At 43.4% G+C, this 27,905-nt stretch overlaps 4 protein-coding genes across 10 annotated transcripts in view; 2 read left to right on the top strand and 2 right to left on the bottom strand.

The window, feature by feature from the left end:
• LOC308124499 (trinucleotide repeat-containing gene 6A protein-like) overlaps positions 1-4,842 on the top strand; it is a 28,894-nt gene extending 24,052 nt beyond the window's left edge. For all 5 annotated transcript variants that reach the window (XM_080487521.1, XM_080487520.1, XM_080487522.1 and 2 more), the window contains 10 exons: positions 125-199; positions 291-465; positions 605-751; positions 890-1,060; positions 1,154-1,294; positions 1,705-1,812; positions 2,062-2,292; positions 2,691-2,770; positions 2,871-3,010; positions 3,231-4,842. In XM_080487521.1, the coding sequence (XP_080343647.1) occupies positions 125-199; positions 291-465; positions 605-751; positions 890-1,060; positions 1,154-1,294; positions 1,705-1,812; positions 2,062-2,292; positions 2,691-2,770; positions 2,871-3,010; positions 3,231-3,579 (1,617 nt within the window). In that variant the 3' untranslated portion in view covers positions 3,580-4,842. The remainder of the gene's footprint in view (positions 1-124; positions 200-290; positions 466-604; positions 752-889; positions 1,061-1,153; positions 1,295-1,704; positions 1,813-2,061; positions 2,293-2,690; positions 2,771-2,870; positions 3,011-3,230) is intronic.
• Positions 4,843-10,379: 5,537 nt separating this feature from the next.
• Positions 10,380-21,469, bottom strand: ndufab1b (NADH:ubiquinone oxidoreductase subunit AB1b). 2 transcript variants are annotated; one of them, XM_080487526.1, is made up of 7 exons: positions 21,181-21,469; positions 16,512-16,616; positions 13,137-13,286; positions 11,859-11,978; positions 11,573-11,660; positions 10,756-10,860; positions 10,380-10,673 (listed from the first exon to the last, which is right to left on the bottom strand). In XM_080487526.1, the coding sequence occupies exons 2-6, from the start codon at positions 16,575-16,577 to the stop codon at positions 10,769-10,771; spliced, it is 516 nt and encodes a 171-aa protein (XP_080343652.1). In that variant the 5' UTR covers positions 16,578-16,616; positions 21,181-21,469; the 3' UTR covers positions 10,380-10,673; positions 10,756-10,768. The 2 variants fall into 2 exon arrangements, with proteins under 2 accessions (XP_080343652.1, XP_080343653.1); XM_080487527.1 differs by lacking the exons at positions 16,512-16,616; positions 21,181-21,469 and having other exon boundaries at positions 13,137-13,392.
• Positions 15,325-18,247, top strand: dctn5 (dynactin 5). The gene is made up of 6 exons (XM_080487525.1): positions 15,325-15,485; positions 15,664-15,732; positions 15,805-15,923; positions 16,536-16,647; positions 17,426-17,528; positions 17,619-18,247. Exons 1-6 carry the CDS (start codon positions 15,438-15,440, stop codon positions 17,714-17,716), a joined length of 549 nt encoding a protein of 182 aa, XP_080343651.1. The 5' UTR covers positions 15,325-15,437; the 3' UTR covers positions 17,717-18,247.
• On the bottom strand, positions 21,456-27,414 carry hapstr1a (HUWE1 associated protein modifying stress responses a). Of its 2 annotated transcripts, XM_080487524.1 has the most exons (6): positions 27,329-27,390; positions 27,009-27,244; positions 25,813-25,893; positions 25,127-25,194; positions 24,482-24,692; positions 21,456-21,832 (listed from the first exon to the last, which is right to left on the bottom strand). In XM_080487524.1, the coding sequence occupies exons 2-6, from the start codon at positions 27,202-27,204 to the stop codon at positions 21,516-21,518; spliced, it is 873 nt and encodes a 290-aa protein (XP_080343650.1). In that variant the 5' UTR covers positions 27,205-27,244; positions 27,329-27,390; the 3' UTR covers positions 21,456-21,515. The 2 variants fall into 2 exon arrangements, with proteins under 2 accessions (XP_080343650.1, XP_080343649.1); XM_080487523.1 differs by having other exon boundaries at positions 27,009-27,414.
• Positions 27,415-27,905: the final 491 nt, after the last annotated feature.

The following is a 27,905-nucleotide window of genomic DNA, read 5'->3' as shown; positions in this document are numbered from 1 at the left end:
CATAGTTGCGCTGCTGCACTGAATTTAAGATCTAAATTTCATAATACCGTACAAAGGTTTGTTTCTATGAATACGATAGTACTGCCTGTATTCACAGCATTTGTTTCTCCTGGTCTGTCTGCAGCGTCTCCTCCTCCAGCAGCAGCAGCAGAAGGCTCAGAGCCAGAGACCAATGCCAGTGGGACGTCCGTCTGAACCGGTGCGTGTGATTTAAACTGTCAGTGTAATGAAGGTAGATTCATCATACTGTGTCTTATTTTACTTATTTACTCGTTAATTTTTTTTTTCAGACGCGTCCTATCGGCTCGTCTCCATCAATGATGCAGCCACCACGACACCTGGACCCCTCTCTCATGAAACAAGCCCCGCCACTTAAACCATACCTGGATAACTACATGTCCCACAATACACCTGAGATGCAGAAGGATAATAGTGCTCTTGGATCCTTCAGCAACTTCCCTTTAAGTAAGTTGGCTTCTGCCTATTATTTTCATCTTTATTGTGCGGTCATGTGTGTTTAAGTCACATTCATCATTGTATTTCAGTTTTGTTTCCTGACAGCTTAAGTTATAGTGGCTGTCTTTGTGGTTCTCTCTCGCATCAGGCTTGAACTCTAACCTGAATGTATCCCTGGACATGGGTGTTGGTGGTGGTAATGGTGGCGGTGGAGCTGTGAGCTACAAAGAGCCACCCCAGTCCAGACTGAAGAAACTTTGGGCTACTGACCCTCTGGAGCAGAACAGCAAACCTGGTACGGAAGCTGTTTGATTGTAAATAATAATCTGTGCATTTGAGGTGAACATCAGGTATTAAGAAGCGCTTGGAAGCTGTACAATGTAAACCAGTTAAATTTGTAGTGACCTTGACTCTGTTTGCTTTCCTCCCGCAGGTGCTATGTCGTCTGGGCTGCGTCTTGAGGACTCTTCCTTCTATGACTTTCTGACTCCTGGCCCGTCTCCCCTGAGTCCTCCTGGCCAATCAATCGGCTCGGTGGGCGATGGCTGGCCACCCCGTGCCAACTCCCCCCCGCCCCATGGAAACACTGTCGCCTGGCCCCCAGGTACACCTGCACCTCACGTGCTACAGCGCAGCGTGTGAACCTTTTGAAGATGCTAACTGCTGCATGTTGCTGTGTGCATCTTTTCGTTTGCAGAGTTCCGACCCGGGGAACCTTGGAAAGGTTACCCTAACATTGACCCTGAGACTGACCCTTTTGTGACCCCCGGCAGTGTCATCAACAACCTCTCCATCAACACCGTCCGTGACACAGACCACCTCAGGGACAGGAACAACGGTGGGACAGATATAAAAACACAGAGACAGACTTCCATTCTGTGTCTCTTCTTAATATAAATATTCAGCTTTAATTAAGTCACATGATATAGAATGCTAAAAGAATAACTTTTTATAGATTATCAACAATCAATTAAAGCTATGAAACAAGATGTATTGTGTAACATAAGTATCAAATTATTTCCTAACAGTGGGGTAAACATGTAACCAACCATATTGCCGCATATTGTAGTTAATCAAAATTGAGGCTGAATGGACTCTGCCATGTGGCCTATTGGCACCGGACTCCCAGGTTTGGCTGTTGAGCCACTTTTTGTGTGTCTTGTCTTTAAAGATGTAAATCAGGAGACTGAAGGTATCCCTCCGACAGAGCAGACCTGAACACTAACCTTGCATGCTGCTTCTTTCCAGGGCCATCCTCATCACTGAACACCACGATGCCTTCTAACAGTGCCTGGTCATCCATTCGTGCCTCCAGCCACAGCGGTTCCCTCACCAGTACAGCACAAAGCACTTCAGGTACGCTCCATATTCAGTAAACTAATCCCAATCCCCCATCTGCCCCCACTTCTCAACCTCAGACAGAAGAATACAGTCTTTCATATTTGAAGTAGAATCTAAAGTTAGTATGGAATTGATGTTTGCTCATGTGAGCTACAAAGGAAATACAGCAGCATTTGGGTAGTTTTGTTGTTGAAGAGCCTTTTCTTTTACTTAGAAATGTCCATGAAATTTGTAAACCTTTAGTTTCCTTCTGCCCCTTCGCAGCCAGACCCAGTGAGTCGAAGTGGTCTCCCGGCAGCGGTTCTGTGTCCAACTCCTCCCTTGCCCATGAGCTGTGGAAGGTCCCCCTGCCTCCCAAGGCGCTGTCTGTGGCAACCCCCTCCAGGCCACCACCTGGCCTCACCAGCCAGAAGCCCAGCCCCGCCTCCTCCGGCTGGGACGGCTCTGCCCTGAGGCTGGGCGGCTGGGGCTCCACTGAGTCCAGATACACACCTGGTGAGAGAGGAGGGAGACCGCCGTGCAGTACAGCTAGCTGTAGTACAGACGCTCGAATTACTGGAGTCTTCAAAGGTTTATCCTCATCATTGTTACGTCACTAAATGGTGTTCAGTGGTAACACAGGAAGGGGGATATTTGCACAAACCTCACTTGTTTGTTTTAATACACACGGGTGCATGCTACAGAAGCTCACATCATACAGAAACTGTTGTTTTAAACTGGACTTCAAGAGCCCGATGTTTTATGTGAGCATAGCTGGTTTTGATCACTTTGGACACTTTGCTCTGGATTTCCCTTCATTAACTTGGTAGGAGATGTAGCGTATACAGCTTCCTTTTATGTTTCATGTCGTACCTTCTTAAGATTTGCAGATTTCATATAGTTTGTTTTGGCAGGCACCAGCTGGGGCGACAGCAGCAGCAGCAGCAGCTCAGGGAGAACCCAATGGCTCGTCCTGAAGAATCTCACACCTCAGGTACTCCACTGCACAGACGCATCATTTCATTGTGTCTTACGGTTAAGGTAAGTCGGCGGTTGCTTTGGTTCTCCACTGACTGTTTTTTTTGTTCTTGCAGATTGACGGCTCCACACTGAGGACCCTGTGCATGCAGCACGGCCCTCTGATCACATTCCACCTCAACCTGCCGCACGGTAACGCAGTGGTATGCTACAGCTCCAAGGATGAGGCCGCCAAGGCCCAGAAGAGCCTGCACATGTAAGGGCGTCCCACCTCTTTACAACCACTCACCTGTAAATAAACGAGGCTCGTAGACGAGAGAATGCTTCATTAATCTCTGTTTAAGTTTAAGCGAAGCTGGTGAAGTTTGTCGCCCTTGTCCCGGGCGAGAAGTGTGATGTGTTTGTTGCAGCTGCTGGTTGGTTTGTTTCAGACTCGCCCTCACACTCTCTCTCTCACTCTCACCCGCTCTCTGCAGGTGTGTTTTGGGGAACACTACTATTCTGGCTGAGTTTGCCAGCGAGGAGGAAATCAACCGTTTCTTTGCACAAGGGCAGTCTTTAGCCACTCCCTCCTCCAGCTGGCAGGCCATTGGCTCCTCTCAGAGCAGAATGGATCAGTCTCACCCCTTCCCCAGCCGCGCTCCTGAGCCCAGCCAGTGGAACAGCAGTGATCTCCACAGCTCCTCCCTCTGGGGCGGGCCCAACTATTCCAGTAGCCTGTGGGGGAACCCCAGTGGCACAGAGGCAGGGAGGATCAGCAGCCCTTCTCCAATCAGCTCCTTCCTCCCGGTGGATCACCTGACAGGTGGAGGGGACTCCATGTGAACCGCCTCCGCCAATCAAAGCAGGCTGGGTGAAGGGTCAGTAGAGAATTATCAATAATCAGCAAAAGAAAATGGAGGGAAGAAAAAAAAAAAAGTAGTTATGAATGCTATGGCACTAGTTGGACTCTTTCTCACTTAACAGATATTCAACAAAACGGGGTCTGCCCTGTGGAAAACAAGTTACGTTTCTCTCTCTGCACATATGTCCACTTTGTTTTAGCCCAAAAACATATCAGTCGAAATACTTGAATCATGCAGGCCAATTCTATAATGTGAACGGATGGATATTTGCTTCCAGGTAGTGCTCTTTCAGACGGGGGAAAAAAAAAAAAAAAAAAGCTTCAATCGAGCTCATTATTATATATATTTTTTTGTTTCATTTGTCATGTTTATTTTGAATTCCAATTCTTTTTATTTTTAAAGTTTTCTTTTTTGTTTTCTTTTGTTTTGCTGACAATGTTGGAGTATGAGAGCTTTTTTAACTTTGCACTGAATGTGGTTTTTTCTCAGTATATATAATCTGCAATATAGAGGGAGCAGCCAGTTTTTCCAGTGTAGCTGTTTACTCATTGAGGTCCTTACCGTGCGTGTGTGCGTGCGTGCGTGCGTGGGAGTACTTTGTGTGTGCGTGCGTGCGTGCATGTGTGTGATTGCGAGTTGCAACCGAGTACGTGTGCGTTCCTCTCTGCCTTGGCACGCCTACCTTACTGCGTTGTCGTGGAGTTCAAGATCAACAGATAGTTTAAGAATAAAACCTGACGTAGGAGGAATATCTGGTGATATTAAAAGTGACATTAAAATGGAAAGAAAAAAAAAAAGTATTGCACCAATTTTTGTTTTAAAACTAAAGAACGTTGAGCTCTGCAGTGCAAAGGACTGTAGCCGCAGCTGGGACTAGCAAGCCCCGCCCACCCTAATATAGGAGGCGGGCCTATCTAGCAAGCCCTCCCTTTTTGCCCCCACCCACCCACCCCCACCCTCCCCTGAGTGGGGAAACTAGGAGGGAACAGCACTTTCAGAATAGGCTTTCAATGTTTTGGAGGTGCCACACTGCAACCTCTTGTTTACAAGACTTAGGAGGCGGAACGTGTGTTCATTCTTCATTTTAAAGAGAAGATGGAAAAGAAAAAAAGAAAAAATGCACAAAAAAAAAAAATTAAAAAACCCACAAAAAAAAATACTCGAGAAAAATGATAAAATATAAAATCAACAAAAAAAAAACAAAAAAAAAAAACTTATTGAGGATGAAGACGATGCTTTGTAACTCTGGGAATTCGGATCAGTGTTTTTGGCCATGGCGTTGGTTATTTGAACTATTCCTCTTTGTCTGCTAAATAACCAGCAATGGTTCTCAGGAAATCAAGCCAGTTTTCCCCCCCTTGTAGTGGAATTAAAAAAAACAAAAAAAAAAAACAAAAACCAACAAAAAAAAAAAAACTACTACTCCTTGTAGGAAAGGAAAATCCAATTTCTAGCACTGAAAACTATGTATAGGTCTGTAAAGTTCTTTCTTTCTTTTTTTTTTTTTTTTTTTTTTTTCTCTGCCAAATAACTGCTTTAAAGCTGGAGAAGCTCAACACACTGCTTTCAATATGCTGTCTCGATGGAAGGGGAGGCTCCTAATGGGGGGAGGGGGGGTGGCGGACGCTCCCTCCCTCCCTCCTCCTCTTCCTCCACTCCTTCACTCCACTGATGAAAAAAAAAAAAAAAAAGAAGAAGAAGAAATCCTAAAGTGGGGGAGTGTTAATAGTGTGAGTGTGTGACCGTCAGTGGAAAATAAAATGTTCTGTCTCGTCAGACTTCTAAACCAAGAGAAAGGCGAACCTGTATCTATGCATACTGTAGCCTCTCACGTTCACATGGCCTACTGAGAGGTGTTCTTTTATTTCCCATGTCTCACACAATGTTTTAAATGTTTCAAGTACAACAAAAATATGACTTTCTTTTTTTTCTTTTTTTTTTTTAAAAGGAAAAAAAAAAAACAAAGAAAAGAAAATTGCTCTCGTCGCCACAGATGTGTTTAAAGAAATAGGAAAGAAGAAAGAAAAAAAAAAAGTCTTTAAAATCTCATTTTGGTTGAAGATAATATTTTAACAGTGCAAAAGTCGTCCACATTTCATTGCCTTGATCCTAATTGTGTCCGAAGATGCAACAACAAGTCAAGTGGCTTCTACCTGTTTACAAATAGAATATGATTGTATTGTTGTACTGTTTTTGGTTTATTATTTTTCCCTCTTCCTTCGGGTCCGGGGAGGGCGGGGTTACTCATCTGAAGTTCCTCATGTGATTAAGTGTGTGTGTGTACCAGCAGATGTGAGTTCTACAGCTGGAGTGTGTGTGTGTGAGTGAAGAGTGTGAATGTAAATCCACCAGTGGTGTTTTCTTTTAGATTTTAATTTTTTTGTTTTGTTTTGTTTTTTTGGTCAACAAAAATACAAGCGTGAAAAATAGATTTACCTACCAGTGATTGTTTAGTTACTATGATGCACAATTATTTTTTTTTGAGGAATAACTAAAAACGACAACAAAAAAAAGTGCGTGAGTGAGAAGTCAGCATTAGCGAAGCCATGGACCTTAACTTTCTTTTTCTTCATCGTATTTTAAATCTTTTTTTCGTGCGTGTGTGTGTGTGCGCGCGCGTGTGTGTGTGTACATTTCCCCCCCCCCCCCTCTGATATAGGGTTTTATTTCAGAAGTACTAGAAGCGTTGGCTTTAGTTGTTTTTAAGTTTAGCCGTGAATATTTAACAACTTCTGAGCATCTCTGTTGTGAGACAAAACCTTGAGTATTAGCCAGACGTGACAGTGGTGTGTGCCAGTATTGAACCGCTCTCTACCAAATAATTCAATCATACAAAATATTAGTTTACTTAATTCCAGATCTCTTTGCTTAAACTATATATAGATATATATATATATATATATCTTATTGTTTTTGTCTCGTTGAACAATTGTTATCCAGTGGAACATCCGAACTGTGTTTGTTTGTTTTCTTTTTCTTTTTGAGTCGACTTAATTTGACAAATTGAACTGAGGAGCCTTGGATTTTGCACTTGGCGGGTTGGAGGAGAAGGCGGAGCCGCGACGGCCGGACAGATTCTCGCGTCTTGTCTAAGAGAGAGAGAGAGAGAGAGATAGAGAGGTGTGCCTGTGAGTGTATTGTGACAGGGTAACGTGTGTGTGTGTGTTTGTGTGGAAAAGGAGAAAGATGGTGCTTTGTTGATCCCAGCCAGGCGAGCAGGAGAAGACGGAGCGGCGCGTCGCGCCACCCTCCGGGTTTACCTCTCCCCTGCTCGCGCTGGGCCGGCCGGCCGGTCGGAGCGGCGACCTCGCCACGCCGCCCGCACCGGGCCAGAATGTAGCTGCAACGGTTTATTTTGTTTTGTTTTTTTCTTTTGTTTTTAAATCGTATAAACGGCAGCGGAGCCTCGGTCTGCCTTCTGCGGCACCCGATCAGCCTCACGGCGGAGGGACGAGAGCGATCTGTCCGTTTGCGTGCCGAGCTTGACTGAAAACGAGGCGAGGCTTCCTGTCGGGGAGGGGCTGTGACTTTGCGGCGGCTTTTCAGGGACTCTGGGAGGCTTAGTTTTTCCTTTTTTAATATATTATCTTTTACACTCGCTCAACTCCAAAACTTCAGCACAGGAGAGGAGACGCAGAACTGACCGGAGGGAGCTCGTCTCGACTCCCTCCCACTCGAATGACTTCTTCACTTTGTTCAGATTTTAGCAGCGCGTCTGTTTCCGGACCCCCCCCCCCCGCTGCATCTCTTACTTATCGTAATCCTTTGGTGGGCGGAGCCTCTCGGGAGGTCGCACGACCCTGCTGTTAGAGAAGGGACAAGCAACGTCTGTAAAGCGCCTCTCATTCAAGTCCATGTTACTGTCTGTGGTCGCCAGCTTATTATCTCGCTCCATTTCTGTCCACCGTTTGTGTGTGTGTGTGTGGAAATATGCAAAAAAAAACAAAAAAACAACCCAGTGTTGTGCAGAAGAGGTGTGTGTAACACATTATCATGCCAAATCAAGGAGGGAGGGTGAGCGAGAGGGAAGGAAAGGGATTGATACTTTTTTTTTGGTTGTGTGCATTTGTGTATTTAAAAAGCTGGACAATGTTAAATGCTTGAAGATATTTAAACAAAACCAACAACAACAAAAAAAAAAAAGACTCCTTGTCATTCGCAAAAAGGATGATGTGAGGAAAAAAAACCTTTTTTTTTTTCCCAGTTAGTGAAATCCGCCACGAGCAATGTACAATCCCCAGGGCTGCCAAGCAGCTTCCCGACGGGGGGGAGGACAGAAGGACGGAGGGGTGGAGGGAAGCTGGCTGGTGATACGCTACTACTTTTTAATATTTAAGAAAAGAAAAAAAAAAATGTGACTCTTTGTTTCTCTTAACTATCCTGTGAGTAAATGCTATATTATATCATAACACACACCTGACGGCTCCTACAGTTATTAAAAAAAAAAAAGAAAGAAAATAAGCGCTAAAAGGCTTTTTTTTTTTTTTTTGGAAAACAAAAAGAAAAACCACCAAAAAAAAAACCACAAAAGAGAAAAAAAAAACAAACACAAAAACTGTGAGAATCTGCTGTCGTTTTTTTTTTTTTTGTCGTTTTACATTTTAGTATGAAACACAAACAAACCCTGAAAAGCTTTAGTCTAACCAGCACAAAGACGTGGGGTGGGGGGGTTATCGGGGAGGGGGGGGGGGGGGGGGGGTTGCTCAGAGAGACTATGCAGTGGAGTGTTGAACCCAGGCTTCCATGTCCACCTTGGGTTTTGTGTTTTTTTTTTTTTTTTTGCCGTCTTTTAAAGTAAAATAATAATCCCATCATCTTAAAAAGAAAGAAACTCAGCTGAGATGGGATTCCCAATAATATTCCTCAAACATGTCGTGCCATCGTTGAATCGTACTTCTAGTACTACTACTACTAATAATAATGATGAAAACTGAAAAAAAGAAAAAAAAAAAAAAAAACAAACACCTTTATTACCTACCGCCGGGCCAGTTGTAGCAGGGGAGGAGGACAGGTTAAGATTTGCAAAGTCCATTTGTTTATTTTCACAGCTTGCCTCGTGTCCGAGAAGCCGCGGGGCGTCGAGGCCGGTGAAACTGCAAATTTTACACAACTATGATGTTTTTTATAGAGATTCTATCAATCCACAGTGTGTAGTTGGATCACCTGTAAAACCTATTATGCACATTGCTTTGGGAGACTGTTGAAACTATATATAATATATATATATATGAGAATCTAAGCGTACAGTGTCTATAATCAACTGGGGGAAGTCTTCCTCTTACAAAACAAAACGGGAAGTACCTTTTTATTTTCAAATGTCTTCCTTGGGTCATCAAAGGATTTTATCTTAAACTTCGGTGGAATCTGCACTTTTTGAAGGACAATCTTTATTTGTATGGGTATAAAAATTGACAGAAACAAAGTCGCCTGATATTACATGGTATAGAAAACCAACTCCAGTGTGCTCTAATAATGAATGTCTCCTCTGATGCTGTCTACTCCTTTGGTTTCATTTAATCTTTTTATTCTCCTTCCCTTTGTTGCTTGGTTTGTTCTGTATTATTTTCCTTTTATTTTCATTTTTTATTTTATTTTTTTCTTCTGGATTTTAGTGCTCTTCAGAGTATCTGTACTAAGGTGTAGAGTAGTAGGTAGTAGGTCTTCTGTTGGCTGTACTCGTATACTGATTACTGTTTGTAACCCACCGGCTCCTGCGGCCGGTGTACAAAGCTGTATAACTTGGGTACAACCCTCAATAAAAGACTAACAATGGCGCTGCTCTACGACTCCTTATTTCCACCACTTTAGGGGAAGAAAACATGGCCGCCGTCCATCGCAAAGATTTTAACCTCAAAAAGAGCCAAAACAGCGCTGCGACCCTTTTTGATGCCTTTATTTTGTATTTATCTTGAATCAGTAATGGGTATTTTAAAGGCTATCTGGTTCAAATATGCTCAATGATGTGTTGTTGAAAGTAATGCGAGTTTTGAAATGTAAAGCTCAAAGTTTAGGGACAGGAGCCATGCGTCCCGAGTTTTGTTTTATTTCAAGTTTTTGCTCAGTCTTTCAGCATTCGCTCTCCAAAAATGTCTCGTCTGGACAATAAGGTGTAAGTGAGGTCTGACACTTTCCCTGCTGAGGCCCCGCTTCACATCGAGCTCTCGTTCATCTCCTGTTAATCCACAATCTCAACTGTTGTCCTCTGGTAGATGTTTCAAAGTCCAATCCAAACAACCTTTTTCTGATGGAGCCAAAACACACAATCTGAGGTCAAATACTGTGAGAATGTAAAGTGACTTGGCTGTGTATGTCACTCAAACACAACCTTGTGATTAGAAGGCAATAACGGCGCTCTTGTGAAATTACTCACTATTCCAAACTTGAAGGTTTTGATTAAACATTTTAAGTCACTTTGTAGGTGTGTGTTGGGCCGCCTCTGGGGGCGCTAGAGAGCTTCAAGTGGTTGCAGCCACTGGAAAGAATTCAAAGGAACGCCCTCGCCGACGATGAGTTGTACTTTGAATTTATGAAAAATGACTGGAGGGTGAAACTAGTTCGACTACATATAAATCAGAGTTCCAAAATGTTCTTCGAATCACAAGGAAGTGCAGGGTTCAACCATAAAGGACAACTGAATAATTCTGTACCTTTGTGACTTGACAATTAAGCCTTTCCTTGATTTGATATAGTCTGTTAATACTGAATATTTCTAAGGTGGGAAACATTTAACCAGCAGTCTGGACGTCCACCTTGAAGAGAGCCGACCAGCAGAAACCAAACTGTACAGCGTGCATCTTTATTGATCTATTCAAAAGAAATCATACATCTGCACCACAGGATGGCGTGACAAGAACAAATCCAAATTGTGATAGAACTTTTGTTTATTATTGACTTATCTCCACCCCCCCCCCAAAAAAAAAGTTCATTTAAATACAGTCAAACACAAGACACGGCGGGCGGCGCCGGCGATGTCTCACGGGACACGAGAGCTGACGAGGTGGAGCGGGGGGGGGGCTTCTGGTATGGCTGCTGCAGGAGGACGTCCTGTGGGGTGGTGGTAGGGGGGCTCACCCTCTGTGGGAGGAGGGTGAAGTAAACCATCAGCACTAAACAAAACACTCAGTGTGTGTGTGAGACCTCGGCTCAGCAGACCGACCTGTGTGAGCAGATTATTCGTAAACGTCCTTCTTGTCTGCGATGTACTGTACAATCTCCTCAGGAGTCATCAGCTTCTCCGCTTCTGCGTCTGGAATCTCAAAACCTGCGGCAGCGACGACAAGCACACGTCAACGCCCGTCCCTCCTCGCGCCCTCGCAGCAGCCACCGACATTTTCATCACTAAACTCAGCAAGCTGGAGGTTGTCTGGTACTTCAGGTACGAACACAAAACGAAATGTTAATGATACAGACGTCTGCATGTTTTCACCACCTCACCCTCACTGTAATGCGACTGCTGCCATCTGCAGTGCATTTCTGGGTCTAGTCCTTGGTTTGACAAAACACCAATTGAATAGAGCTTATTCTTTCAAATCTTGGTAAATTTATCCAGATTAAATCCACTTTTTTACCGGTTAATGCCACTAAAAGAAAAACTATTTTCTAGTAAAAAAAAAAATGAATTCAAAGGTTTCATATTTAGCACCTCATTGTCTTTTCGATCGTTATTTTATTCCAACACTGCAGCCTCAGTTGACGGCTTTAAGCAGCAGATCATAACTTTTTATAACTTCGTCTGAACATGTGCATTTATGTTCATTAATATATGTTTTTTTCATTTATACTTCTTTGTAACAAAAGCGCTCTATAATCAATTATCAGCAAATGGGTTCAACAGGAAGTGACGCCTGCTCAATCAGCATGTCAAAGCACAAAATAAAACACTGGGAAATGTGGCTTCCCCACAATGAGATTGAAACTAGTTTTTCAAAACAAAATGCAGGTTTCCAGAGCTTGCAGGTTAAAGGGGGTCTCACCAAACTCATCCTCCATGGCCATGATGATCTCCACCTGGTCCAAGCTGTCCAATCCCAGATCTTTCATGAAGTGGGAGGCTGTCTGCAGCTGGAAAACACAATCCGCTGGATTCATCCCGCGGGCACTCACACATACAAAGCTACATGCAAACACAGTTTCTGGCTTTTGTTTGACAGACCGCAAAAAATGTTCCACATCATATATTGTACAAGCAGCAGGGCTACAGAAAATTCGTCCATCTTTCATGCGGCGCTCGGGTCTGATGGCGTTTTTCGCCATACTCACCTTCTCTGGGTTGATCTTGTCGTAGAGCTTGAGAACATACATGACGCGTTCTTTGATGGATTCTAGGGTGAGAGGAGGCAGGCCCCCATAGCGTCGGCACAACACGCTCACTGAGGAGATCTGAGGAGGGAAGGAAAACATCAGACCTCCCAGAGTCACACGTAGCCAAGACATTAAAGCTTATAGGACGTATAGGCCTTCACAGGGCTCACGCATCTTCATCTTAAAAGCTTATTATTGTCTTCATTGTACATTTGGTTAATAAGATCAGTTCAGACGTTTTCATTTGGTCTGCAAATAACAGCGACAACAACAATCCATGAAAAATAATCGGCATCAAGCAATTCATATTTAGACTTTAAAAAAATTCGATCTGACGTGTTTGATGTCATTGTTTTTATATGGAACTGCATACCTGCATGTAATTTTAATCCTAGTCTCCTCTGAATGAAATAGGATTAAGGCAGCGGTTATCAAAAGGGTCATAGGGGGCAACAGGTGGTCAGGGAAATGGTAAAAAACTGTGGTGAAGGGAATGCCTTCTCCAAGAAAAGGGTGAATATAAAAAATTGGTAAAGTTTATTACAAGACATCTTAATGAATGAATTTGTTTCTACTGTAGATTATAGAATAATCTTTAGTAAAGAATTAAATGTATAAACAGTCGCAGACTATTACTTAAAGATTTTCAATTCAATGAGGAGAATTGTACTTTTTCTTGTCCATGAATCCTACAAGATTAAAAGATTACGTAACCCAGCTTTCATCCATAAATTAGTATTTGAGTTTACAGAGCCTCATTAGTCTTCAAAGTTTAAGAAGCTAAACGTAAACATGACCGGATCACCGGTTACTTAACCTCCCGAGAGAGAGCAGCAGACAGAAAAGTGTGCATTTGAGGGAGAACAATTTCGAAAAGATGTGTGCCGGCTCGGTGTGTGGTTACTCTGCAGGATGCAGGAGTGTGAAGTTAGTTTGGAGGTGAAACCAGGGTTGTTTTGCGGGTCGGAGGAGTCCAACAACACAGGCGTCCCTGAACGCACCAGCTAACACGTGAGCTAACGGCTAACATCCAAACATGTCTGTCGTGACATCAAACCGCCACGTTTCGGAGATTTAGTGAATCCAGGCCGGACTGCCACAGCCGCGAACACCCGCCTCCAGCTAACCCCCCACTGTCCTCTGACACGGCGGGCTGTCTGCGGGTCTCTCCGGCCCGGCGGCTTTGAAAGACATCGGTAGGTCACCAGCTAGGCCACAATGTGAGCGGGGACTCACCCGGCTCTGGTCGAGCCACCGCGACCTCCGGCTGTCTGCGGCCAACGACAGGGGCCGGTGGAGGGCTGTCACCGGAGCGGCAGCGGCTCTGAGGGCGAGGTTGCCGGGACAGAGCCTCAGCGAGGGTCGGGCGAAGGAGCGGACGCACTGCTGCAGGACACGAGCCGCCATGACGGAATGAGAGGCAGGGAGGCGCGCGCAGCGAGGAAGAAGAAACAGGGGTCAAGGGCTTCGTCTGGCGCATGCGCACTACATCATCTGTATTCGTTTTAGGCGTTTAGTTTTTCACTGTGGTATTCGCCACATACACGCTTTGTAATTGTTCCATAATTTTAACAAGATATTCTATTAGATACCATTAACATAAACTAATCAATTCAAATAATATGAAGTTTATCTGGCTGTATATTTCTCAATGTATTTTAGAGTACTGCAGAACCTGCTAAACATTCTCTTTGTTGCACATGTGCTATTAAGTAGGAAACGCGAGCACAGATAGTCAAATTTCACATACTCTATTGATCTCTGGGTAAATGTTAAGGAAAATATTCCTCTGCATTCAACCCATCCTAGTCATAGTTTTTGATTGTTTTTTGATTATCATTAGTTCCAGACAAACCAAAACCATGGAATGAAATAAAATAGAGAACATTTGAAAATGATCAGATATTGTGTAATTAATGGCATGTTAAATATTATGTCAATTTCAGAATAAATGCTTTTTCTGTTTGTATTTTTATTTTGCTTTTCATTTAAGAGAAAGCAAATGTAATTTAGAATGTTTATTTTTGAATTACATAAAGTGAGAATGAATATACAATATAGATGTGTTTTTGTCCTCGTAGTTAAACTGTGAAATATTCTCTGTGAGCTTGATTCTAGTAGTTCACTATCGACTTTTAAAACAGCTGTTAATTACAAAATAATTAAGTGTTACAGTTCAGACTGAAGATGACTGAAAGGGGATATCATTGATGATGTCACCCTTGGGTTATCTTCATTAGATCTTTATTCAATTTTCTTTCTTTTTGCCATTGGTTTTGTCATTTGGGCTTTTGTTTATAAGTTGCACACATTCTAGGTTATTCATAGAATTTATAGGCTAGGAATAAATAAACATGGCTTCTGCCTATTCTTAACTTGGTCAGTTGAAGTGAACTCTCTATGTTGGTGTTTGTGTTTTCTATATGTTGAATTATGACCAGAAAAATCCACCATTCATAAAAATAGAAACACATTTAAAAAAAAAAAAAACTGTGTAAACACGCCTATCAAGACATATTTTACATACTTAGATGCATACACATAGAAAGCTATCTATAGGACATGCATCTATTTTACCATGTCTGTAAAGGGGTATGAAGAAGTTAAACTTATTTGATATGACCCTGTCTTCATAGTTAACTTGAGCTACACATTCTGGAAGAAGTGTGCTCGACCTGCTGGGGGTCAAGGTCATGCTCAGGGATTCATAGTAGTAACCTTCCAGCAGTGTCAGTCTCCTTACAACTCTAAAACCAACAAACAAAAGCTTGCTTCATTAGTCTTGGGCCACCCCTGCCTAGCTGGATAATATTTTGGTTTCCAAAAAAAGGACACTTGGCCCAGCCACGGATTAGTTAAATGGTTGTTGTTTCGATGCCTTAAAATTTCAGTATATTGGAAATATGCCTCCTCTGTATTAAAAGATAATTAAAAAGACCACAGGATATTTTCATGGATGTACAGCATGCCCTCCAGACACCCCAGACAGGACATGAAAAGTCTGTTTAAAAGAGAACATTTGGTCACCCAAACTTAAATGGCTACAACGTTTCAGTTGTAAGAGTGTCAAAAATAACTATCTCAGAATGTGGCTTTGGTGAATGTGAGTACATACTCCTCATTCCACATGAGATGTTGACATGTAAACTCTTGCACGAGTGTCATTACAGAACTGAGACTATCACCCTTATTAAAGTCTGTACTATGTAATTTAATGCCTTGACAATACTAAACGCCACCCAATCGTCACATATGAAGAACGGCTGTGTTCTTCTGTTAGTCTTCAGCCATGACTTCAACTATTAACAAGAGTATGTATGTATGTATGTATGTATGTATTTATTTATTTATTTATTTCTGTCGCGCAAGTGCGTGCGCTCTCTTGTTTCGTTGTGAGGACAACGTGATGCCGTCACTTCCGGTCATGCGCTTCGACACTCTCGGGGTGTGCGGCTGGGAACAGAAATAGATGATTTAAATGCTCTTTATGCCCGAATAATACAGACTGTTTTGGACGGTTCTACAAAGTCTACAGCCATGGAGTTGTCTGAGATACTGTACAACAAAGCGGAGTACATAGAGACGGTAATGTTCGTGTTTTCCGGGCTCTCAGAGCTCGCTGTTTGCGAGCCGGAGCCGGAGCTGGGCGTTGGACTGCTGAAGTCATTGTGTTTAATGTGCATGAAACTGAGATACACTAGCAGGCTTTTTATACAAGTCCTGGTCGTTATTTTTGTTTTATGTTTTGGTTTTTTGTTTTCAGGCCTCTGGCAATAAAGTAAGCAGACAGTCTGTGCTGTGTGGCAGTCAAAACATCGTCCTCAACGGGAAAGTGAGTGAGAATCCAAACCTCAACGATGTAGATTGTTAAATGTTAGTTAAGGTGTTTTGTGTCCCTTTTCAGACTATTGTCATGAATGACTGCATCATCAGAGGAGACCTGGCCAATGTCAGGGTGGGGAGACACTGCGTGGTGAAGAGCAGGAGTGTCATCAGACCACCTTTCAAAAAGTTCAGCAAAGGGTAAATAACGCCTCAGCCCCTTCACAGAGACGACGCGTGTTCCAACACAAATAGAACTCAGAATTAGAATATATCCCATGTGTTTAGCAGATTCAAGTTTGCAGAATATATTTTTGGGCCACTTTTTCCCAGGAAAACTTTAAAATATCTGCCAGTTTTACGATCTGACAAGTGTGTTTTTGATGGTACAAAAAACCCACAGGACACATGACTGAATCTGTCTCTGGTTAGACTATCGGCTGGACTGACCTGGTTGTTGAATAGTATATGTACAAAAAACTCTGTTTATTAATTTTCTGTTCATTTATGAATGTTGTTGATATAATTAATGCTCGAGGAGTTGTGGTTATGAGAAGTATGCACGCTAACTATCGTCAGCAATGACAGAATAAGAGAAAAAGGTTTGACTTATATTTATTGCCAAAAGTATTTTACTCATGAATGGAAATGCTCCAACTGCATCGACAGTAAATTAACTTTTTGTACTCAAGCATATATTTTTTTTATAAATCAATCATACGTTGTTAACGGTGCAAATATTTCTGTCTCTCTCGCTATATTCAGCTTGGTGTCTGGGCCTTAAACAACCTTATTGTCGTCTTTCCTCTCCAGAGTGGCCTTCTTCCCTCTGCACATCGGCGACCACGTCTTCATCGAGGAGGACTGCGTGGTCAACGCAGCGCAGATCGGTTCCTACGTCCACATCGGCAAGAACTGTGTCATAGTGAGTACGACGAAACCCTGAACACAAATAAGCCCTTTGACAGTGTAAGGAAACTATTGCTCGAGGGGATGGAACTCTGTTGGAGAGACACAGACGCTGTGTTCTCCGGTTGCCGGCGGTCATATTGTCACATGGCGGTCATGTTCAGAATAACTGCATAGCAGGGGAAAGAAAAGTGCAGGCAGACGGCCTCACTTTAACGTCAGAATAAAAATGCATGTATTGTGATTGTATGTTAACATGCAAACAAAGTGAAGTGGATCTCTGCGCGGTGCAACAAATATAAAGAGTCACACAGTGAACACGTTCCAAAATTAAAAATATGGTGTCGTAACAGATTTGTGATTGTAACTTATAACATCTTGCATGATGTGCTGAAAGACAAGAGGCCTGTACTGGGACACAGTAATAACAAACTGCGGGTATTACTTAACACAGCTGGATATCAACCTGGTAACCTGGGCCAGGTTATTTCAATCCAGCTCCGTGCGTGTTCACATAAGCAGGATGACTGTAGTTTTATACGACCAGGCGCAGACAGAGCTGGACCCGTCACCATGGAGACCATCATAAATTTAATACAAAAATGTGCACGTTTCAAAATAGAATAAATATTGCATGTTTTTGTTGATCAATACTATTAACAGTTTAAAGTAAACTATGCTCCAGGAGATAAAACTTGTGTGGTTAATTTGGAAATGTGTGTATCTTATCACATCCTAACTGTATTCGACTCTAAAAAGATATTAGGCTTAACTTGCCAGGGTGCTGTGTGCAGGGTCGTCGGTGTGTGTTAAAGGACTGCTGCAAGATCTTAGACAACACTGTGCTTCCTCCCGAGACGGTGGTTCCTCCTTTCACGGTCTTCTCTGGATGCCCAGGTCTCTCTCAAACACACACACACTCTCAGTCCTCCCTCAACATTGGACCGCCTTTGACCCATTTCCTCTGTGGCGGTTTCACGCCCTCAGGTCTGTTTTCTGGAGAGCTCCCAGAATGCACGCAGGACCTGATGATTGACGTGACCAAGAGCTACTACCAGAAGTTCCTGCCCCTCAGCCAGATCTGAGTCCGACTCCCCACGGAAGCTCATCCTGCACGCCGCCAGATGTTGACGAACTCTGAGAGCTCTCTTGATCCTTCATCTCCCAGAGGACTCCAGCTTCAATGCTCATCGATGACAATGCCATGATTGAAGCACATGGTGATTAAACTTTTGACAAAGCTGAAAAGAACCACTTCAGCTCCAAATTGCCCAGAAGTGAAAGTTTAAAATCTCGCCGGAGGAGCTGGAAGGGATGCAGGAACGCGGCTTATACTGTTCAACACTCACGGACCAAAACTACAGTTTCTGGAGGATGCCGGCTGTACGTGTGTAGTTTGTATTCACACTTCCTTCAGAAGACAGAGCAGCGTTAAGTTTTTAATGTGGATCAATGTTTGTTTTCACCTTTATGTACTTTGTGTTTAATTTAATGGGAAAGCTTTGTGTTTCACACCTCCATCTGCGAGGTCAAGTCGAAGTCCTCCGTCATCGGTGTACAGCTGTTAACATTGCAAATACTGAAGTATAGAAATAAATGACAATGCTTAAAATACTAGCCAAGTGTTTATCTTGTCTTGTGTGGAGATATAATTTTCTCAGTCCAAAGATCATGACTAAATCCACATCCTCCATTTAGACTTCTGGTAAAAACCTTTTAAAGGGAAAAGTCCAACAGAAATTTTAGTTAAAAAAAAAAAGGAGCTGATGATACCACTCGCTAAAAAATGTCAAGGCACGAGCCTGGAGGTTTTACCAAGTTACCTCATTTCAAAGTTGTTCCCAAATTGGACCTCTGACGCCCTCTAGCGGTGGGCAAGAGCTCTTGGTTTACTGGTTGCTCTTCCAGTGGGCAGAAACGTCATTTCGATGTTTTATTTTATTTTTTAAACATTGAAAGCCTGTTCCCTGTGCCTGAACAATTGCCTCATAATTACTTTATTTAAAACACTAATGCCATCTGTTAGATATTCAACCAACTTCATTTGTGTGAGAAGTTGTTTTTTTTAGCGTCAGCCGATGACTCGTCCCAGTCACTTCACAAAATCTCAAAGACCAAACCTGAAAATATCCAGAAACCAACTTTTAATGAAACATTGTCCATCCTGTCCAAATGCAATTCAATGGTTTTATTTATTTTTACAATGTGAACCACATATATCATACCAACAATTAAATGTTAAGTATATAGATTAGCCATTTGTTATTTTTATTTTATTTTTTTAAAACAAATAAGTATGAAGAAACAGCTGATAATAGTGTTGGCTTCAGAGACATGTGGCATGAATCAGCCTTTTGAGAGGATGGTGGATGAAGGCTGCGACTGGCTCAGGGGGGAAGAAACCAAAAACAAGCGCCTCTTCTTTTGTAACCGAGCGACGGTCAACGCTGCAGGACGAACAGAGGGAACGACTTCTGCTCCTCAACTAAACCTTTTAAAACTCCTTTGCTGGGCTTCAGCGCCTTCCCTTTAACTGGCCGCTCGTGCTACAGGAACGAGCGGCTTTCCTCCGGTTTGTTGACGAGCGTGCAGACGGGCACGCCCCACACTCTCAACTGCAACGGACCCAAGATGCGACCGCTCCCGTTCAGGAAACGAAAAGAAAAACTCGCCACACCGGTGACAGCTGAAGCTCCCCACAGCTTACAGGACACGTTTTACCGTCTCGCAAACCCGCTTCCAAAAAAAAGCTCTTCCCGGGGAAAGTTCAGAGGATTCTACCCAGACGCAGAACTTCATAGAGATAGAATCCACTCACTCTGGTTCTTTTCCCCTCGCGGACCTGAACACGATCATGTAGAAATGGAAAAGCCAACAGATAATGATTTAAAAAAAGAAAAAAAAAGAAAAGAAATTTGTGACCAAAATTGAACAGAAGTTTTAAAAACTGGCATGCATTACACGAACTAAAGAAAACTTATTTTTCAGGCCATTAAAAGTCAAGCGGGAGTCAGGATAACATGAGGCGGGGAAAAAAAAAAAAAACGAAAGAAAAAAGAAGGGAGAAGCATTAACGTCTCACTAGTGAGCTGTGGAGGAACTACAGGTAGAGAATATCCTCGGTGTTTCACACACGGGGGAGCTCGCTGTATCGCCACATTATCACTCTTCGTCGCTGGACAAGCGGATGACACATTTGCAGGATCGCTTCCATTTGAGCTTCCAGTGCCAAATTAAACCACAATCCAACATTAAGAGGACCGAGTTCAGTTCCAAATAATCTTTAGTTAATGGCCCCACAGGAAATAGAAATAGAAATGGGTACAGTACCAGTTTACATTGCGCTTCAGACTCGTGACTGAAATGTCTCCTGTACTTGTCCCCTTCACTGAAATCAGCCTGAACCATGTCGACACTAAAGCCAATCACAGTTTATCGACATCTTTTCCTACAGAGAGCAGACACTGTCTATGTAATCATCCAATCGGTTTTGTGTGCAACGGGGGGGGGGGGCATGTGGCACTTCTCACAGTATTACTGTGATTTTAAACTGTCATTAGAGCCCCGATTATCTTCAATTAACCCGCGGTGGAGTCGACACAGATGCTTTAAAACACGATCTAATACTTAAAAAGATGTGTGCGAGTGCTCCTTTTGTTTTAGCGTGTTTCAGCACCCGTGAATGACTCGCACTACTTTACGTGTGGAACAAACCACAGCGTGGACCTGTTTAGGGCTGGGCAGGGTTACGACTGGAATAGAGTAGAATGGAAGAGCTGATTTGTCTGCATGAGTTAAAGAGGTGAAAGCTAGGTGCAAAAAAAAAAAAAAAAGAAAATCCTTATTCCAACTCAACAGAATCATCGCGACCACAAAACAGCAGCTGCTTTCATCATAGCAGTAGTGTAAAGTGAGGAGACTGGACTGTCTGCAAAACTGTAAAAACAAAGTGAAGGGAAGGAGGAAAAAAAAAAAAAAAAAAAGCTAAATTAGCTTGGCTACTGCAGCTGCAAACAGTGGCAACAAATCTATGATTTTAACACTGGCGGCTAAAGAATCGAGAACAAAAAGAAATGATCAGGGGCTGAAGTGTAATGGAGCCACTCTTGAGGCAGAGCAGTAATATCAGAGAGTAACATCTGAACGTCTAAATAATATTAACCTGCTGTTGGTAGTTTGATGCCTTCAACTCAGGGGCTCCAAAAAAACAACAACCTGGTTACAAGAGGCGAAGTCACACGTGTACTCCAACTAGGTGATTGAGCTCCACCACTGATAGGCAACATCAAGTCTGAGCTGCAATGATGAAGTAACAGAACGAGTTTGAGGCGAGGGGGGTGGGGGTGTGGGGTGGGGGTGAGTCAGTCTCTGGCAGAGTCGGATCACCCATTTGGCGAGCAACTTAATCCTCTGAGTGAAACGATTTGATCATGGCCCTCACTTCCTTATTAAGGTGGTGGGTGAGGATGAGTGAGGTTACAGGAGGGAAGGGCACACGCGTGTCAAAAGATCAAGTGGCTTTTATCTGGTCGCGCGGCGCGTGTTCGACCTTTCACAACGGTCTTCAGTCGGCGGCCGTCTCCGTTGTCACCTTTCCGGGGCAGCGGTGCCTGAGGAGTGTGTGACGATGTCCGGGGGATTCGCGGTCAAACACTCGCCAAGCGTTCTGATTGTACATCAGTGATTTGAAGAACTGTGCTGAGAAAAGGAAACAAGGAGCAGATTTCATTCACGCGACAGACCAACCTGAGCACCTTCAGTCCCCGTTTTAAGTTTTCAGCTCTGAACGTCGGTCTGTGTATCTGTAAGCCCGTCTATCCTTCCCTCCCGTCGCTGGCACTGAAGCCGACGCCCCACACCCTTCACACGCAGGCAGGCGGCAGGTCAGATCATCCTGTTGCGTTTGTGCGTTGGGGAGTCCGTGATGACGTCGCTGCACTGGGTGGAGTTTCGTTTCCTGGTTCCTCCCCCTCCGGCGGAGGCGGAGCCTGTAGAGTCCAGATGCAGCGCCATCTCCTCGGCAATGAAAGTGTTCAGGTCCACGTCCTGGAGGCCGTTGCGCCTGCTGCGGCACACCGGCCCCGAGCCTGAAGAACCGCCTCCGCTCGCGCCGCCTCCATTGCTGCTGCTCCCGCTCACGTGTGTGGGAGACCCGGGAGCGCCGGAGCGCACACTGATGCTCGCCATGGCGCCGCTCAGACCTGCAGGAGGACAGAAGCGCTGATAAGATACGTTCATCTTTACAACAAATAACTTTCTTAGGCCATTAAAATTGATAGTCATTGAAATACGTCTCAGGGAGAGAGTGGTTATACACACAGTGGAAATATGAGCAGGAAAAGTCTGTCATGTTTCCGCTAATTACAAAATCTGCAGGTGAACCACATTTCAATCCTACTCTCTACCTTCTCCACAGATCTACTTTCACTACTCATCTCATATCCGTGTTTTTATTGATCAAAATGGGTATTATCCAATTAAACACTGGATAAGAAGCCTTATGGTGAACTCGCGTTACTCTACATTGGAACTTCAAACTCAGTTCATGTTGGATTATTGTGGCGAGATCTTTTTCCAGCTAAGACCCTATGGACGGTCCACCAAACTGAAAACAGAAGTTAAAACAGCAGCAGGGATGCATCTGTTATACACATTATGTTAAAGTGGGAGGACACGAAACTGCTTTCAAGTCCATAACGGCCTGTTTTTGCTCCACGTCGCACACAGAGTTCAGACTTGACGAGTGTTCCAACATCAACGTGGTCCACTAGTGTGATTCAATCCACGGCGGCATGGCGGCATTCACACTGCGCTGATTCCACTGCACCAAAATGCAACAAGTGCGAAACCATCTGTAGAACTCGATCTGAGCAAAGACGTATGAAACATTAAAAACCAAGTCGCTGGAAAGCTGAATAACTAAACGTCTATTAATACCAATCCAGTTAGCATCTCTGGCACAAGCTGTGCATCAAAGCAGATACCTAATCTGAGGAGCAAACAAAATGACCGACACTTTCTGTTCGCTCCTAAAAACATGAGCAGCTAGAATGGAATTATTTCATGATGGTGAAGGAGAGCAAGTAAACACATCTTTGACAAGACTGATATTTCACTCATTTGTCTCCACTTTGGATTTCGGGAGCAAACAAAACTCAGGACTCAACCTGAAGCAGCCGTCCCACAAAAACACTGCCGAGCCCCGGTCGTCAAAAACCTGATCTGAACAAAATCACTGCCGCGCCAATAAAAACAAACACCGGTTGCAGGAGCACTGCTGTTGGACAGAGTGACTGTAACTTAAGAGAAATGTGACAATTACAACAACGCAAATTATATCGCAACACCATCTTTAACCACAGTGCAGTACGTTCTGTGCCCCTGCCCTCTAGTTTTATTGCAACATGATGAATGCGACTGGTTCGCAAAACCACATATCCAAGAACTTGTAGTTTAGATTACGTCCTTTGGCCAATTTGAAAAATACACTAATAGAAGCGACAACATTCAAGCAACACATCAGGAGTGAAATACAAAAGGCATTTGATGACTCAGAGACACTGGAACCACCTGACAGACACTGAGCTTGTATTTCTGTAACTTAAGCCACCAAATGCCCAACATGATCCAGCCTAACCTTAGGTACACTCTGGAACGGCCCCTTTAAAATGTGAATCCACTGACAACACTGGATGTTCATTGACAGCACAACACACGACCAACATTAACACAAATCCAGGAGGTAAACAGTATTTTTGATAGTCACGTGTTCCCTCTCTAATGAACACACACACACATTGGGGGTTAGAGTGAGGCCCTCTTTTACCTCTGGATCATGCTCGCTCACACACACACACCACCTGTAAAACAACCTTATCTCTGAGCCACATGTGGCCAAGCGTGATGGCTGAAGGACAAGCGTGGTATCATAAACACACAGTGCGTCTCTCTTGCCGCCGCCTGTACAGCACAGACAGGAGAGCGACACCACTTGCTTTTGAGGAATTTCAATAAACAATGTTGTGACCAGCAGGACCTGTAAACACTTTTTAAACTGACAGAGTGAGCTTGAAGTTACTCTACCAGAAAAACTCTTTCAAACATACTTCCCATAAGAAGGTCTCACTTCTGCACAGAGAATAAACCAATACACCAAAACAGGACCATTACCACTCATTTCCATAAATTCTCAAGCCGCAGTTCTCTAAATCCATCACACCAAAGTCGATATGTTTACAAACAAACTCGAATTTCTAGCCATCAAACTGTGTTTATGTATCACTGACTGACGTCATCTCTGGAAACCTGCTGCATGGGTTTTCGGGGATATCAAAGACTTTCTCAAAGAAAAGAGTATTCAAGCCAGGAGAATAGTCTTAACTGTAGTGAAACTGAACGTTAATCATTTTTCAAGTGCGAATCAAGATCAAGTGTACAACCGGTATCTTGTTTCGCTTCGGGATTCTTCGGGAGTTTGTGACCACGAAGATGTCAACAAACCCAAAGATGTTCCGTGAAATTTAAATGCTGAAAATACTTGTTTGTATGAGTGTAATGACAAATTTCTTTCAGAAAGGTATTGACAACGTATTGGAGATGTACATCAACAACTGAAACTGGGTCCTAAATTTTTCATTTTTCCCACGTGGATTCTGGTAAAGGAACTCTAAAAGTGAACACACATTAACAGTGATGTAGCATCGGCAGCCTTTTATTAGTAACCATCAGAAACACTGAATTGTATCCGACACCACCGTGGTTACCTGGGACGTCAATAATTTGGAATGGTTCAGCTAGAATGACCCCCGGTGTGTCTGTGTCAACACTGGCATGCACTTCCTGTTACTCACCATGTAGTGCTATGGCCTCTCTGAAGGGCTGGAGGTCTGCTTCCACAGATGAGCCTGTCTCTGTTGGTGAATTGGCCCGGCTGGGGGCCACCATGCTCAGTCGAGGGTTAGCCCTGCTACTTCTGTGCGGTGGTGCTTTGCCGCACAGGAAGCTGATAAGGTCCTCCCGACGGATCGTTCTCCGGCGCTTTTTCACCCAGGCCAACATGTCCTGCAGTCAAATATAATCGTGGACCATCCATCAGTTATTGAAAATCTATTTTCAACCCACCTTTTCTCTATGGCCTTCAACAACACGTGAGCTGTTGACTTTTCATTCTAGTCAGTTTTTAGTCTTTTATATTACCCATGTTTTTATCCCTTTTAACTGAATTAGTTTTATTATATCGTCTAACTTTTATCTGTTTTGTGGAAAGGTGTGTACTGTGCACTTTTACATTTTATGTATTCTTTGTACAGCACATTTGTCGACTGGGGTGTCTTAAATGAGCTTTATAAAAAAAATGTTTTAAACAAACATTGATGCATGAATAAATTCTGTCAGTCAAACAAAATGTAGTGTGGAAACACTCATTTTCTTGTAGTATAATGTACAATTAATCCATCTACAAAAGAACATGAGAAAGGAACAGAGAAAAGACTTGCCTTATTACGACGCTGATGCCCCGCCTGTATCCCCCGATCGAAGCTTCTCTGATGGGCATCCACACTCTCTGCAACATTAAAATATAAAATATGTTCAAACCAAATCCAACATGCATAGCATCTTAGCAGCAATTTAGCAAAACCAAAGATCATAGCTAGTGAATACTACAGTCAGTATTCATATAGAACAAGTAAGAAAAACAAACTGACTGGTAACTTCAAATCAGGAGAAAGTTACTTTCAGAAGCTGCAAGATACACGGGATTTGCTCAAACTCTGACTTAAAGTGTTGTTTTCAAAATCCCTCCATCTATTCTGCAGCTTTATCCAATTTAGGGTTGTGGGGTGGAGAAGCCAATCCCACCTAACTAAAGGCAAAAGGACACCAGTCCTTCGAAATCTGTCATTGTTAGACATATTTCAATGTTTACCGATTCAGCCCCTGAACAGATTAAAACCTGCAAGATGGTTAAACAAAATAAAAAAAATCAATACAGAGCTTAAAAAGCTCATAATGTGCACGCCTGTTGACTGTTTGATGGAGTCCGTCAATAAAAACATGTCTGCAGTTGCAGGCACATTGATAATCAGTGTCCATGTTGATGGAGAAGCACAAACACAACTGCAGGTATAGAGTAGCAGACAGATCAATAAATCCTTCAAGTGAGAAGGATGTGGCTACTTACCTTTGTAAAGGTTGGTGACTGCTGTAGCAGCATTCTGAAATGGCACCCACAATGACAGGCCCTGCTGATGGCATACTCTGTCTGTGGCAACAAAGGAGGGGGGGAAACATTTTTATTTTTTTAGATATATACATATTCTTTGTGATAAGACAAATCAATTCAACCAACAGCAACGGCAAAAAAAAAAATCCCAGTGAGTCCCACACAGCATGGTGACTACCAGGGTTGAGGTGAAGATCATTTTCATTCGCCATTTTGTCTTGCATCTACAATTGCAGGGACAGGGTTTAGCATAAAAATAACTGTCAGCCAGCACTAGATGGCCAGCTTGGCAGCGGCTTGTTTAGAGAGAGAGCACCGACACACCAACTTAACTGCCTTCTCAGCAGGAAAGTTGCAGAGCCATGTCGAACATACATGCCAAACATAGCCACACGGCGAGCGGGTCCACATCTTGTCCACTTTGCCCTGCGACGAGCACTGACAGACTCGAGCGAGAGCAAAGAGTGGACAACTCAACAACTCTTAAAAACGAACCAATATTATCCTCGCCATCTTGTGATTATTAGGCTCGCTAATGTTAGTGTGCGTCTGTTTGCACCGACTCAGCGGAGGACGGGGCCGTTCGAGCTCGACAGCTCGTGATTTTTTTTAAATTTAATTTTTGTACATGTACTTCTTGACACGGCCCACCAGGCCGGTGCGACCTGTAAACATACGTTAAACACTGACAGGAGAGAGACTGTCATCTGGGAATGTCGCGTAGCTACGATTGTTGTTACCATCGCCATTTTGTAACTAGCCTCGCTAACGTTAGGTTAGCGTCCAGCTGCTGCCCAAGTTAAAGTGTCAACACGGACAAAAGTAGTCGCCAGAGACGCAGCTGCCACCTCGGCCACTCGATCAAACCGGTGCCGTTGAGCTTTCGACGTCGGCGTGATCAAAATAAGTTTCAGACCATAACTAATTCGGCGGTCGGCTAACACGGGCTAGCTCCATTTAGCGTCGCGAAATCAGCTGTAAACGTTAATATCCGCGTAACAGGCGAGCGAGTCCGCCACCAGGCGAGTTATTAGTGACCCACAAAACAGACCCGTTAACGTCAGTGCACCGGGCTGTGAACACCCAAGCTGCCGACACACGAGCCGACTGTAACACGGAATAGAGTGCCGTTATAGACGGACGCTGGTCTCCACCTTTGTATAACTGTGCCACCGCGGTGGCGGAGTTCTGGAAGAGATGCCACAGTTTATCCTGCTCGTTGTCGGCCTCCTCCTCGCTCAGCTCCCTCTGCTCCGCTTCGGCCAAACACTGCCGCTCCCATTTTGAGAACCAGTGCTCGGGTCCGTGTTCCTGTATCTCCGAGTCTCCGTCTTCCCTCTTCTCCTCCATTTAATGCTCCAAAAACTCCAAGAAAATTGGCTTTTAATTTCTGAAGGATGAATATGAGGTCACGGAGTGAACAGTTATATGAACTAAATCATAAACAATGTTGTAATTATTTGCTATTTCGCACCACGATGCTGCGCTGGTACCGCTACTGTCATCTTTGGAGATAAGCCTAGCCAACTAGTTTTCCTAGTTGCCGACGTTGGAATATATACAATACAGACTACCGTGTTGTGTACTTTGTTCCACCCACTTCTGTAAAATGCACCCACCTATTGGTTAAAAGTACACTATAGGGCGGGCTTCAAATATCTACTCAGATTTTGATTGGCTGACGACGCGTCCGTCGTCGCATTGACACAAAAGAACCTTGGTGAAATTTCTCCATTACTGAAGTTTGCAAGAGAGTGCATAATATAATATAATATAATATAATATAATATAATATAATATAATATAATATAATATAATATAATATAATATTATATTATATTATATTATATAATATGTGTGTTTAATAAGAAATAAATTTATCACAGGTAATCAATACTTTTTTTTAGAAATTATAAAATCCTGTGGCACAATAAACCATCCACCATCTTTTATCCAACTTAAGGAGCCGATCCCAGCCGACTGTAGTTGAAGGGTGACATAAACAAGTGATAAAGAGATACAAAAGCACAATGGTGTCTAGTGTAGGACTG

The sequence above is a fragment of the Lipophrys pholis genome (genome assembly GCF_963383615.2).
Source record: "Lipophrys pholis genome assembly, chromosome: 19".
Taxonomy (NCBI): domain Eukaryota; kingdom Metazoa; phylum Chordata; class Actinopteri; order Blenniiformes; family Blenniidae; genus Lipophrys; species Lipophrys pholis.
The sequence above is the reverse complement of the archived record's forward strand: the minus strand, read 5'-3'. Positions and strand labels throughout refer to the sequence as shown.